General features: G+C 45.5%; 2 protein-coding genes across 6 annotated transcripts; both read left to right on the top strand.

The window, feature by feature from the left end:
* The first annotated feature begins 42 nt into the window (after nt 1-42).
* On the top strand, nt 43-10,235 carry NEDD8 (NEDD8 ubiquitin like modifier). Its single transcript, XM_003924290.4, has 4 exons — nt 43-183; nt 8,864-8,911; nt 9,077-9,159; nt 10,045-10,235. The coding sequence occupies exons 1-4, from the start codon at nt 166-168 to the stop codon at nt 10,139-10,141; spliced, it is 246 nt and encodes an 81-aa protein (XP_003924339.1). The 5' UTR covers nt 43-165; the 3' UTR covers nt 10,142-10,235.
* Nucleotides 10,236-10,334: 99 nt separating this feature from the next.
* Nucleotides 10,335-12,988, top strand: MDP1 (magnesium dependent phosphatase 1). Of its 5 annotated transcripts, XM_010335006.3 has the most exons (6): nt 11,181-11,325; nt 11,446-11,506; nt 11,580-11,690; nt 12,334-12,441; nt 12,536-12,621; nt 12,775-12,988. In XM_010335006.3, exons 1-6 carry the CDS (start codon nt 11,289-11,291, stop codon nt 12,864-12,866), a joined length of 495 nt encoding a protein of 164 aa, XP_010333308.1. In that variant the 5' UTR covers nt 11,181-11,288; the 3' UTR covers nt 12,867-12,988. The 5 variants fall into 5 exon arrangements, with proteins under 5 accessions (XP_074249359.1, XP_074249361.1, XP_010333308.1 ...); XM_074393258.1 differs by lacking the exon at nt 11,446-11,506 and having other exon boundaries at nt 10,335-11,325; XM_074393261.1 differs by lacking the exon at nt 12,536-12,621 and having other exon boundaries at nt 12,334-12,387.
* The last annotated feature ends 89 nt before the right edge of the window (nt 12,989-13,077 follow it).

The raw sequence follows: 13,077 nt of genomic DNA, 5'->3' as shown, positions 1-13,077 counted from the left end.
CCAGTGGAACGCGGGGGGGAGCGGGGGGGGCAGGGAGAGGGTGGAGCCAGACAGTGACCCGGAAGCAGAAGTGGCCCTCGCAGGCAGAGTGCTGGAGAGCGGCAGCGGCGACCGGAGTGCTGGGAGCGTCAATTTATCCGTGTGCAGTCCCAAACTGGAAAGAAGATGCTAATTAAAGTGAAGGTGGGAGCACCTCCAGCCTTGCCAAGACGCAGTAGTGCTGCGCTGGCAGCTGTGCCTTACGGGATACATGGGGAAGGAAAACCACGCCTTTCCCGAGCCTGGAGGGCGCTGACAGCATCAGGGCTCCGCGCGAGGGGTGATGGGAAATAGGGGGACTTAGAAGGGCTTTGAGAGCGGGGCCCAGGTCCCTGGACCCCCGACCCTGGGGTCTTTTGTCGTCCCTGCTTTTTTTTTTTGCCAGAACTTTGCTGTCACCCAGAAGGGGTTGGCTTTTGTCATATCTCACTGTATTCGAACCCCCTCAGTCATAGAGAAGGCCTAGCAGCGGCTTGACTCCCCCTTCTCTCAGATTCTGGGAATAAGCGTTGCTCTCCATTCTTCATTCCCAGGTTACCTGCTTCTCCCAGTCCCTAACGTAGGCCGCCTCCGAGCACAGCCCTAAAACGTTAGCCCGGGGAAACCGGGGCCTCCCAGGGGCTAGACTATGAGCCCTTACTGGTGGTTGCCAAGGTGTGGTATCTCAGCCATCCTACAGGAGCCAAAGCGGGGAGTGTGGTCAGTCAGCACCTGCCTTTCTGAGCCTGGCATCCTGGACCAGCCTCACTTCCTTGGCAGAGGCAGGTTAGTTACTGCTGCCCTCGTTCTTGGTACTAGCCGTGGTTTCCTTCATCTGCATCTCTCAACTCCCATGGTGGTTCTTCACCAATTTCCAGCCCTTATTAGTCCTATCTGCTGTTTCCTCTTTTGTGCTTTCAGACCTCGCCTCACCGCAACCTCCGCCTCCTGGGTTCAGGCAATTCTCCTGCCTCAGCCTCCTGAGTAGCTGGGACAGATGCCCCGACCTCCCCCCACCCCCCCCCAAAAAAAACAACTGCTGACAAGTGATGAAGTCCAGTGCTAGTTTGGCCTTTTTATAGCTAAGTAAATCTGTCGTTATTTCATCAGCTTCTTAGCATATTTTCCGTACTTAATAGTCATTCTTAACCTTCTCTTCTCCAGTCCTTCCAAACTATTTCTCAACCTTCTCTTCCCCAGTCCTTCCCCACTACTTAGCTAAGGTGTGAGGCCAAGTATTAAAATAGTTGTTAAAGATGATTGTTTTTCTTTTTTTCTTTTTCTTTTTTTTTTTTTTTTTTGAGATGGAGTTTCCCTCTTGTTACCCAGGCTGGAGAGTGCAATGGCTCGACCTCGCCTCACCGCAACCTCCGCCTCCTGGGTTCAGGCAATTCTCCTGCCTCAGCCTCCTGAGTAGCTGGGACTACAGGCACGCACCAGCATGCCCAGCTAATGTTTTGTATTTTTAGTAGAGACGGGGTTTCACCATGTTGACCAGGATGGTCTCGATCTCTTGACCTCGTGATCCACCCGCCTCGGCCTCCCAAAGTGCTGGAATTACAGGCTTGAGCCACCGCACCCGGCTGATTGTTTTTCAAACTTTGAGTAGCCACCTATGTAAGAGTCGTGACGTCAATTTAATAGGTGAATGGGTCACTGGCACCATTAATAAAAGAAAATAGGCTGGGCTTGGTGGCTAATGCCTGTAATCCCAGCACTTCGGGAGGCCGAGGCAGGCCAATTGCTTGAGCCCAGGAGTTCGAGACCATCCTGGGCAACATGGTGAAACTCCATTTCTACAATAAATACCAAAAATTAGCTGAGGGTGTGGGTGCAGGCCTGTAGGCCCAGCTATTTGGGAGGCTGAGATGGGAGGATTGATTGAGCCTGGGATGTCAAGGCCCTGGTGAGCAGTGATGGCACCACTGCACTCCAGACCCCATCTCAAAAAAATAAATAAAAGGCCAGGCGCGGTGGCTAACACCTGTAATCCCAGCACTTTGGGAGGCCGAGGTGGACGGATCACCTGAGGTCAGGAGTTCAAGACCAGCTACTCGGGAGGCTGAGGCAGGAGAATTGCTTGAACCCGAGAGGTGGGGGTTGCAGTGAGCCGAGATTGAGTCATTGCACTCCAACCTGGGCGACGAGAGTGAAACGCCTTCTCCAAAAAAAAAAAAAAGAAAAAAGAAAAGAAAAGAAAAAAGAGAGAAAAAAAGGAAATATCAGTATAGTGCTAGGTAAGGATATTGTTTTGTCGATTTTTTTTTTTTTTTTTTTTTTTTTTTTTGAGTTGGAGTCTCGCCCTATGGCCAGGCTGGAGTGTAGTGGCACGATCTCAGCTCACTACAACCCCACCTCCCTGGGTTCAAGCTGTTCTCCTGCCTCAGCCTCCCAGGTAGCTGAGACTACAGGCACACGCCACCATGTCCAGCTAATTTTTGTATTTTTAACAGAGACAGGATTTCACCATGTTTGTGTTAGAGACATGAAAAATTTGCTATTTGTGATATGCTCTGAAACTTCAATTCTAAGTTGATTTCATAACCCACTGATGGGTTAAGACCTGCAGTTTAAAAAATAGTGTTGGAAAAAAAATCAATGCTGTGTGTGGAAACTTGAAAAAAGAAATACGGTGTCCTATCACCTGTGGTCTTGCTAAAATGCTGGTTATGATTCTGTGGGTCTGGGATGGGCTCAAGTTTCTGCATTTCTCACAAACTCCCAGGTGATGTTGAATGTCTGAGGACTACACTTTGGATAGCAAGATTCTAGATTTTGTCTGTTTCTTTGAATCCATATTTATCTAGTACTTCTCCAAGATTTCCAGTCTTCTTTCCAGCAACACTTACCCTTCTGTCTTTAATCTCGCTCTATCTCCCCCCTCTCCCTCCCTTTCCCCCCAATCCCGTCTTGTTTGTTGCATTTCTTTATTAAATGCATAGGAAAGCAGTTATGTATGAGATAACTGTTAATCTCATCTGAAGAAAATACTAATTTTAAAAAGACAAAAACAAAACAAAACAACAAACCAAGGAGATAGCTGCTAATTCCCATGTAAGTGACAGGTTTTTATTTACAGTTCTCCCTTTTTTTTTTTTTTTTTTTTGAGACAGGTTCTCACTCTGTCACCCAGGCTTAAAGTGTAGCTTTTTTGGTTTTTTGTTTGTTTTCTTTTGTTTTTTTGAGATGGAGTCTCGCTCTGTCACCCAGGCTAGAGTGCAGTGGCGTGATCTCAGCTTACTGCAACTGCCGCCTCCTGGATCCAAGTGTTTCTCCTGCTTCAGCTTCCCAAGTAGCTGGAACTACAGGCACCCACCACAACACCTGGCTAACTTTTGTGTTTTTAGTAGAGATGGGGTTTCATCATGTTGGCTAGGCTAGTCTTGAATGCCTGACCTCAGGTGATTTGCCCACTTCAGCCTCCCAAAGGGCTGAGATTACAGGCATGAGCCACCGCACCCAGTCTTATTTTTTTGTTTTTATTTTGAGACATTCTCACTGTCACTCAGGCTGGATTGTAGTGGCGTGATCTCAGCTCACTGCAACCTCCATCTCCCAGGCTCAAGGGATCCTCCCAACTCAGCCTCCCCAGTAGCTGGGCTTACAGGTGCATGCCACCGCACCTGGCTGATTTTCTGTATTTTTAGTAGAGATGGGGTTTCACCACATTGCCCAGGCTAGTCTCAAACTCCTGAGTTCAAGCTATCCGCCTGCCTTGGCCTCCCAACGTGCTGGGATTACAGGCATGAGCTCCCCATGCCTGGCCGAATTATTCATTTTCAACTGCTGTCTCTGTGTAGCTGACTTCTTCCATATTTTTCTGTAAGATTTTACAATTTGTCCTAATTTAAGTCTTCTCTTGTCACCTTGTCTCTGTGGTTCTAAAATTAAGTATATAATCTTCTGTCATAAACCATATCCCAATACCAGTCTCATATGTTAATCCCATCAATTGCTCAGGTGTCTGGAATACAATTCTTTAGAGTGATGTAAAATTACATGATCCTTTTATAGGACCTAATTTTTCACTTAAAAACCTGTTTCTGTTTCATTTTTCTTTCCATTTTCATTACCCTCATTCTGGTCTGGGGTCTTATTTATATCTTTATTTCTCGAATACTTTCAATCAGATTGCCCTACTGTCATAAAGTGGAGAGTCTAAACTAAGAGATGATGTACAAAACCATAATGTGCAGGTCTTCCTTGAGCTTCTTTTTCATTATGTAATGTCCTAACCCCAGATCCTTCATTGATTTCCTCACTGCAGATTACTTTGGCAGCTGTCTTTACTATGTGAACCAGTTTTCTCATTATGTTTTTTAACATGCAATAAGATGTACACTTCTTGAGGGTTTAGTTCAGTGAGTTTGTTGTTGTTGTTGTGGTTGTTGTTGTTTTGAGGTGGAATTTCCCTGTGCCACCCAGGCTGGAGCGCAATGGGGTGGTCTCGGCTCACTGCAACCTCCGCCACCTGGGTTCAAGTGATTCTCCTGCATCAGCCTTCTGAGTAGCTGGCACTACAAGCATGTGCCACCACACCCAGCTAATTTTTGTATTTTTAGTAGAAATGGGGTTTCACCATGTTGGTCAGGATGGTCTCTATCTCTTGAACTTGTGATCCGCCCGCCTTGGTCTCCCAAGGTGCTGAGATTACTACAGGCATGAGCCACTGTGCCCAGCTAGTTCAGTGCATTTTTCACAATAGCATACGTTCATGTAATTACAAAATATAAACATTTGTATGCCTACCCCTCAAGAGTTTCATAGATTAGTTTTGCTTGTTTTAGAATTTTATATAAATGAAAGTATACAATGTACAGTTTTTGTATGTGGCTCCTTTCAGTCAGCATAATGTCTGTTGTTGTATGTATCTGTGGTTTATTCCTTTTTTTTTTTTTTTTTTTTTTTTTTGAGACAGTGTTTCGCTTTTGTTGCCCAGTTTGGAGTGCAGTGGTGCTATCTCGGCTCACTGCAATCTCTGCCTCCTGGGTTCAAGCGATTGTACTGCCTCAGCCTCCCAAGTAGCTGGGATTACAGGCATGTGCCATGCCCAGCTAATTTTTTGTGTTTTTAGTAGAGACAGGGTTTCTCCATATTGGTCAGGCTGATCTTGAACTCCCGGCCTCAGGTGATCTACCCACCCCAGCCTCCCAAAGTGCTGGGATTACAGGCGTGAGCCACCACTCCTAGCCGGTTTATTCCTTCTTATTACTGAATAGTACTCATTGGATGGAATACTATTAATAGATAATTTGTTTAGCCATTCTCCTGTTGATAGGAGTTTGAGTTATCTCCATTCTGGCTATTATGAATAAGGTTTCTATAAACATTGTTATGCAAGTCTTTCTGTGAACATGTTTCAGTCCCTTTGGATAAATACCTAAGAATAAAATAACGAGGTCATGTGGTAGATATATGTAACTTTTTTTTTTTTTTTTTTTAAGATGGGGTTTCACCGTGATGGCCAGGCTGGTCTTGAACTCCTGACCTCAGGTGATCCACCCACCTCAGCCTCCCAAAGTGCTAGGATTACAGGCGTGAGCCACCACACCTGGCCATATGTAACTTTAAAAAGAAACCAACCGGTTGTACCATTTTATATTCCCACTTGCAATGTATGAGCATTCCAGTTGCTCTGTACCCTTACTAGCTAGTACCCTTGCAGCACCATAAAAATGCTGATGTCAGTCATTTTTATTTTGGCTATTAGTGTTATAATTAATGCTACATAATATAAATTAAAACACTATATATATAGTGTTATATAATGTTATCTCATTCCAGGCTTAAATTGATGACATTGATTTTCATTCACCATAGCACTTTGTTATTACATAACCCTTGGTGTTTGCACAATATAGCACTTCCTTGTTTTTTTATATTTATTTTTATTTTTGAGACAGAGCGTCCCTCTCTTACCCAGACCGGAGTGCAGTGGCACAATCTCGGCTCACTGCAACTTCCACCTTTATTCAAGCGATTCTCCTGCCTCAGCCTCCTGAGTAGCTGGAACTACAGGCATGTGCCACCACTCCCAGCTAATATTTTGTATTTTTGGTAGAGACAGGATTTTGCCCTGTTGGCCAGGCTGGTCTCAAGCTCCTGACCTCAAGTGATCCATCTGCCTCAGCCTCCCAAAGTGCTGGGATTACAGGCATGTGCCACCATACCCAGCTAATTTTTTTATATTTTTAGTAGAGACGGGTTTTTACCACGTTAGCCAGTCTGATCTCAAACTCCTGACCTCATGTGGCTTGCCTACCTTGGCCTCCCAAAGTGCTGGAACCACTGCGCCCGGCTTAGGTTCATCTTATACTTGTTAAATAGCATTGAATGTGTCAGATCACAGTGTGATATATCAAGAATGTCTTCTAAAATTGTTCAGTTACTTTAAAACAGTTTTAATTATGGACAGTTTCAAACACTACAGCAAAGAGAAAGGTGTATGTTTGGAACAAGTTCGATGTATAAATCTTTTTCAATTATAAATTATGAAGTTTAAATATAGGTCTAGTATTTATTTGGGATGAAAATTTACCATTTGAATTTTTTTTTTTTTCTGAGATAGGGCCTTGCTCTGTCCCTCAAGCTGGAGTGCAGTGGCACAGTCACCCCACTACAGCCTTGAACTCCTAGGCTTGGGCAGTCCTGCCTCAGCCTTCTGAGTATCCAGTTGCTGGGACTACAGGCTTGTGCCACTGTCCCTGGCTAATTTTATTGTAGAGATGGGGATCTCACTATGTTACCAGGCTGGTCTCAAAATTCCAGGGCTCAAGCACTGTGCCCACTTCCCCCTCCCAAAGTGCTGAGGTGGGAGGGTTGTTTGAGCCCAGGAGGTCAAGGCTGCAGTAAGCCAGGATCACACCACTGTACTCCAGCTTGGGTGACAGAGTGAGACCCTGTCTCAAAAAGTAAAGAAAAGGAGAAAAATAGAAAGTGTTCAGTAAATGTTATTTGTGATTATAACATGATCGTCAGTGTATTTAGCCCTTCAAAAATACTCAATGACTGCTTATGTGTCAAACACTGGGAAAGTTTAACACTTAAAACAACTAGCTGTAATTGCTGTATTAATATTGGAAGTATTAATAAAGTATACTGGGAACTGGTCTACACATTATACAGGAGGAGATCTTATATTAAAGGGGTCTTGAAGTTTGGAGAAGGAGCAGGGGAGGATATTGCAACAAGGAAAACAGTAGAAGCAAAGAAATGCCTGTAAATTAATGAGCATAGTGTGTTTGTGGCCTGGATCACTGTGGACTAATGCAGATAGAGCTTTAAGAGCAAGGAGGAATGGGAGATGAGAATGGGTGGAACACAGTGTTTGTGACTGCATAATCGGTATAATTATTGTGTTTGAATATCACCAGCCCTTAACCTATGGAAGCAGTCAAGAAGACAAGAGCTGCAATTTAGGATTTAGGTAGAAGTCTATAAAGATATGGGGGATGCAATGTTGACTTCTAGTCTTTTTTTCTTTTCTCTTTTTTTTTTTTCCAGGGGGAGGGGGGTTTGACAGTGTCTTCCTCTGTTACCCAGGCTGGAGTACAGTGGCACAATCATGGCTTACTGCTGCTGCCTCTAACTTCTGGACTCAAGTGATCCTCCCACTTCAGCCTCCTAAGTATCTGGTACTACATGCATGCACCCCTGTACTCAGCTAATTTTTTTTTGGTCCAGACTGGTCTGGAACTCCTAGGCTCAAGTGATCCTCCCACCTTGGTCTCCCGAAGCCTTAGGATTACAGGTATGAGCCACCATGCCCAGCCAATTCTAGCATTTTTTTGTTTTGTTTTGTTTTGTTTTTTGAGACGGAGTTTCACTCTTGTTACCCAGGTTGGAGTGCAATGGTGCGATCTCGGCTCAGCGCAACCTCCGCCTCCTGGGTTCAGGCAATTCTCCTGTCTAAGCCTCCTGAGTAGCTGGGATTACAGGCACGCACCACCATGCCCAGCTAATTTTTTGTATTTTTAGTAGAGATGGGGTTTCACCTTGTTGACCAGGATGGTCTCAATCTCTTGACCTCGTGATCCACCCGCCTCGGCCTCCCAACGTGCTGGGATTACAGGCTTGAGCCACTGCGCCTGGCAATTCTAGCGTTTTGAAAATATTGCTTAGAGGTGATTCCTCGAGAATTATTTGAATTAATATTAATTTTTAGCACTGATATTTATAACAGAACAAGGTCCTTCTGACTTTTTTTAGATGCCTTTCCAGCCGCAGTGGCTCATGCCCGTAATCCCATCACTTTGGGAGGCTGAGGCGGGCAGATCACGTGAGGTCAGAAGTTCAAGACCAGCCTGACCAACATGGAGAAAACCCATCTCTACCAAAAATACAAAATTAGCTGGGCGTAGTGGCGTGTGCCTTTAATCCCACCTACTCAGGAGGCTGAGGCAGGAGAATCGCTTGAACCCTGGAGGCAGAGGTTGTAGAGAGCTGAGATCACACCATTGCACTCCAGCCTGGGCAACAAGAATGAAACTGTGTCTCAAAATAAATAAATAAATAAATAAATAAAAGATACCTTTCATTGCCATATCATCCAAAAGAATGCCAATATTCTCACTGATTTTGGGGGACGGGAGAGGCAATGGAAGATGACTCATGGGATTAAGGGAATCAGATGATTTGAAGAATCTTGCTCTATCAAAGTTGGTCACAGCCTAAAAATATTTGATGAATGTAGGTATGTTCAAAGCCTTCTAATTCTCCAAAGCAATGCTGCTGAGAATATGCATCTCTCAGAAGGCAGTGGATCCCAAAGACCAAGAGGATGTTTTACCTAAAAGACAAATTGTACATTGGGCTTTAGGACTCATGAAACCCTTGCCTGTTTCAGACGCTGACCGGAAAGGAAATTGAGATTGACATTGAACCTACAGATAAGGTGATGCATGCCCAACTTCTTTTCATATACTTCTTGCCATGTATATTTGTTTGTGTATGCTTGTGAATTTGGTCCTTTTGCTCTCATGCTGTCTGCATAGCCCTTGTTCGTTCCATTTCCATGGTCCTACCCCTGAGCACCTCCTGACTACTTGTCTCTCTAAAGGTGGAGCGAATCAAGGAGCGTGTGGAGGAGAAAGAGGGAATCCCCCCACAGCAGCAGAGGCTCATCTACAGTGGCAAACAGATGTGAGTTTGGAGTGAGAATGACAGCATGGCCATCTTCTGTGAAGATGAGAGGGGCCACATACTGAGGTGGATCAGGCCTGTCTTTTGTTTTTGGTGCCTTAGACCCTTTGGCAATCTGGTGAAGCCTCAAGCCCCTTCTCAGAATAACATTTTTTCAGGCATAAAACAAAATATATAGAATTACAAAGAAAACTAATTATATTGAAATACAATTATCAAAATACTAAAACAAATTTGTGATTTAGTAAGTATGTGCTTTTTTATTAATACATGAGATCTAATAGCAGGTCTAATATGACCATAATTTTGAAATATTTTCAAGATACCTACAAACAATTATGATATGAAAATAGCTAATTTCTATTGTTAACAAGTTAATATATTGCTAATATTACTGTGGTTTTTGGCCTATGTTTAAAGTTAGAAGAAATGTTAAATTTTAGTTGTGGGTTAGTAAAAATAAAGATGGGATTTTTTTTTTTTCCTTGTTCAAGTTCACAGACCCCAAAAGAGATCCATGAAACTTAGGTTAAGAACTCCTGTTCTGGCTAGGTGCGGTGACTCACGCCTGTAATCCCAGCACATTGGAAGGCTGATGGGGGCGGATCACCTGAGGTCAGGAGTTTAAGATCAGCCTGGCCAACATGGTGAAACCCTCTCTCTACTAAATATACAGAAATTAGCCGAGTGTAATGGTGGGTGCCTGTAATCCTAGATACTCAGGAAGCTGAGGCAGGAGAATCACTTGAACCCAGGAGGCAGAGGCTGCAGTGAGCCAAGACTGCACCACTGCACTCCAGCCTAGGTGACAGAGACTGTCTCAAAAACAAAATAAAACCAAAAAACTGTTCTAAGTCTTTCTTTTTTGGCTTCCTTTTCCTGCAGGAATGATGAGAAGACAGCAGCTGATTACAAGATTTTAGGTGGTTCAGTCCTCCACCTCGTGTTGGCTCTGAGAGGAGGAGGTGGTCCGAGGCAGTGATGGACCCTCTATTTTACCTCCTTACCCTGTCGCTCATAATGAGGCATCATATATCCTCTCACTCTCTGGGACGCCAGGGCCACTGCCCCCTCCCCTGGATGCCCAGTAATGTATGTCTACTGGTGGGAGACTGTGAGGATCCCAGGATGCAGTATTCCTGGCCCAGTGGGCCCTTGCTGACTATTGGGTGTTAGTTTGCAGTCCTGTGTGCTTCCCTCTCTTATGGCTGTGTCCCTGGTTGTCAATAAAATATTTCCTGGCCTCCTGGAACCTTTCTTCTGTTGCACAAGCTGACTGAAATAAAAATGGACCTAATGCTCACTCAGTTATAACAGGCTGAAGGAGCAGGACAGTGGAAGGGATGGGGTTCTTAGAGGGATTATGAGACTCTAGGAAAGCCTGCTTAGTGGTTCGCTGGAGCCAGTTCCTAGTGGCTCATGGGAACCAATTATTGGCAGCTCTTTCCAACTCTATTAAGCGACTTCATGATGGTAGCTTGAAGTTGGCCATGGTAGGATTATTTACAGAAATTGGCAGACAATACAGATCAGTTCCTCCCCACAAACATTTACCAGTGTAGTGGTAACATGGATGGTGGAAACCTTAGGAGAGTGAATTCTCTGACTGTGGCTTCAGTGGACATTTAGGCCTGGCTGGAGAAAGCCGTCAAGGGTTTGGCTGACACTGCACTCTGGATGGAATATTACTGAGGGCTTTGGGTTCTACACTATGAAGAGGTTGATAATGGAGAAAGATTGAGTGGCAAGCTGTGATATATCGCTTGGTCTTGAGAAGAGGCAGGTGCTAGGAGAAAACGCTTCCCTTCTTACCTGGCTTCTTTATAGAATCCGGCAAGGCTGGATGGAGTGGGGAAGTAGGGAGGATGTCTGTAGCCAAATGCCTTGGGGAGACTTGACTGCTACGGTTGAGTGTGTGGTCGTGCTGGTACCTCACTGCAATCCTCATCCCCACCCAGTATCAGACGGCGCTCTTGCGCCGTCTCCAGGCTGACGACGTTCTGAGTGGCGACGCTCTAGTCGCCATTTGTCTATGGCAGGCTGGGTGGCTGTGTTAGCTGCCGGAGTTGCTGCTCTTTCTACCGCCCTGGGTGAAGCCCCACCTCTGCACAACGCCTGCGGTGCGGGTCATGGCGCGACTACCGAAGCTGGCAGTCTTCGATTTGGGTGAGGGACGGTAAGGGGAGAAGTTCGTAAGCCGCTCTCCTTTTCACATTCTTAACTGCAGCTCTCCAGTCCCTGCGCCCCCGCCCCCAGGCTGAACCTTCCCTCTCCGTCCTCTCGCAGATTACACTCTATGGCCCTTCTGGGTTGACACGCACGTAGACCCCCCGTTTCACAAGAGCAGGTGAGGTAGGGACATGGAGGACTGGGGCGAGATGGGGCCTGGCTGGGGCTGAGTGCACTCTTGCCCTCTCCAGTGATGGAACTGTACGAGATAGGCGGGGCCAAGATGTCCGACTGTACCCAGAGGTGCCTGAGGTCCTAAAACGATTGCAGAGCCTTGGGGTGCCTGGTGCAGCTGCTTCACGGTAAGGAAAGCAACTGACAAAAACTGATAGTGTGATGCCGAAGGGTGCATGCATGAGACTTACGGTGAAACCTCTGGGCTACAAAAATATGGGCGGTGCAAGTATGCAAGTATTTGCATATTTTTTCTCCTTGTATGCTCTCCTGTGCCTTTTAATTATTAAAAAGTGGGGCCGGGTACAGTGACTCACACCTGTAATCCCAGCACTTTGGGAGGCCTAGGCGGGAGGATCACTTGAACCCAGGAATTTGAGACCAGCCTAGGCAATAGAGGGAGACCCCATCTTTACCAAAAAACAAAATTGTGGTGGCATGCACCTGTAGTCCCAGTTACTTGGGAGGCTGAGGTGGGAGGTTCGCTTGAGCCCAGGAGGTTGTGACAGCACTGAGCCATGATTGGGCCACTGCACTTCAGTGTGGGTGACAGAGCTAGACCCTGTCTCAAAACAAAAACTAAAACATTGGCCCAGCACCAGCTGTGTCAAACAGGAAGGCAATGGGTTTAAACAGAGGCTGAGGATGCCTGTCCATCCTGGAAAAACAGCAAGTTGATTTCCCCTGATTATACTTAATAATTTTGCTTAATAAGTTAACTTAGCCCTGGCCCTTCACTTTGCTAATCCCATCTTTCACACTGTCTTGCAGGACAGGTGAGATAGAAGGGGCCAACCAGCTACTGGAGCTCTTTGACCTCATCAGGTACTTTGTTCATCGGGAAATCTATCCAGGCAGCAAAGTCACACACTTTGAGAGGTATGTGGAGATAAGGGAGGAACAGGGTGAGAAACTACCAGAGGCTTGGGGAACCAAGATACTAGCTTGCTTACCCCTGCCCTATCTTGCACAGGTTACAGCAGAAGACTGGAATTCCTTTCTCCCAGATGATCTTCTTTGATGATGAGAGGCGGAATATTGTAGACGTCAGCAAACTGGGTACTGAGCGATGAGGACAGCCATTTGGGGTCCCTAGGAGGGATTAGATACATACAGGATGGATAGTTTTCCCTATAGGTGGCACCCCCAAAGGTCAGAGTAATAATGGGGAGCCCTGAAAGCCTGATGAAATGTGACTTCTTATCTTTCTAGGTGTTACCTGCATTCACATCCAGAATGGAATGAATCTTCAAACTCTAAGTCAAGGGTTAGAGACATTTGCAAAGGCCCAAACTGGGCCTTGAGGTCCAGTCTTGAGGATGAGCCTCCTTTGAGGCCTATACTGAAAGGAAATCAAGAAGGCATTTTGAGGTGCATTTGTAATTTATTAAAGTTCATCTGTGTATGACAGAAGAGATTTTGCAAACAGTGTGGGTAGTTTCTATTTTTCTAGCCTGTGAACTGGGGTTGGTTGTCCTGAGGTGCAGAGACCAGAATGTGAGACATTAGACTGCA

Source organism: Saimiri boliviensis, chromosome 2, assembly GCF_048565385.1.
Source record: "Saimiri boliviensis isolate mSaiBol1 chromosome 2, mSaiBol1.pri, whole genome shotgun sequence".
Classification (NCBI taxonomy): domain Eukaryota; kingdom Metazoa; phylum Chordata; class Mammalia; order Primates; family Cebidae; genus Saimiri; species Saimiri boliviensis.
The sequence above is the reverse complement of the archived record's forward strand: the minus strand, read 5'-3'. Positions and strand labels throughout refer to the sequence as shown.

What these genes read in the sequence shown, in the direction of transcription:
- NEDD8 (XM_003924290.4), top strand. An exon ending in ACATTGAACCTACAGATAAG is followed by an intron (nt 8,912 to 9,076) that starts GTGATGCATGCC and finishes GTCTCTCTAAAG; the next exon opens with GTGGAGCGAATCAAGGAGCG. An exon ending in ATCTACAGTGGCAAACAGAT is followed by an intron (nt 9,160 to 10,044) that starts GTGAGTTTGGAG and finishes CTTTTCCTGCAG; the next exon opens with GAATGATGAGAAGACAGCAG.
- MDP1 (XM_074393258.1), top strand. Translation starts at nt 11,192, where the DNA reads ATGGCAGGCTGGGTGGCTGTGTTAGCTGCCGGAGTTGCTGCTCTTTCT. An exon ending in CCTGGTGCAGCTGCTTCACG is followed by an intron (nt 11,691 to 12,333) that starts GTAAGGAAAGCA and finishes ACTGTCTTGCAG; the next exon opens with GACAGGTGAGATAGAAGGGG. An exon ending in AAAGTCACACACTTTGAGAG is followed by an intron (nt 12,442 to 12,535) that starts GTATGTGGAGAT and finishes TATCTTGCACAG; the next exon opens with GTTACAGCAGAAGACTGGAA.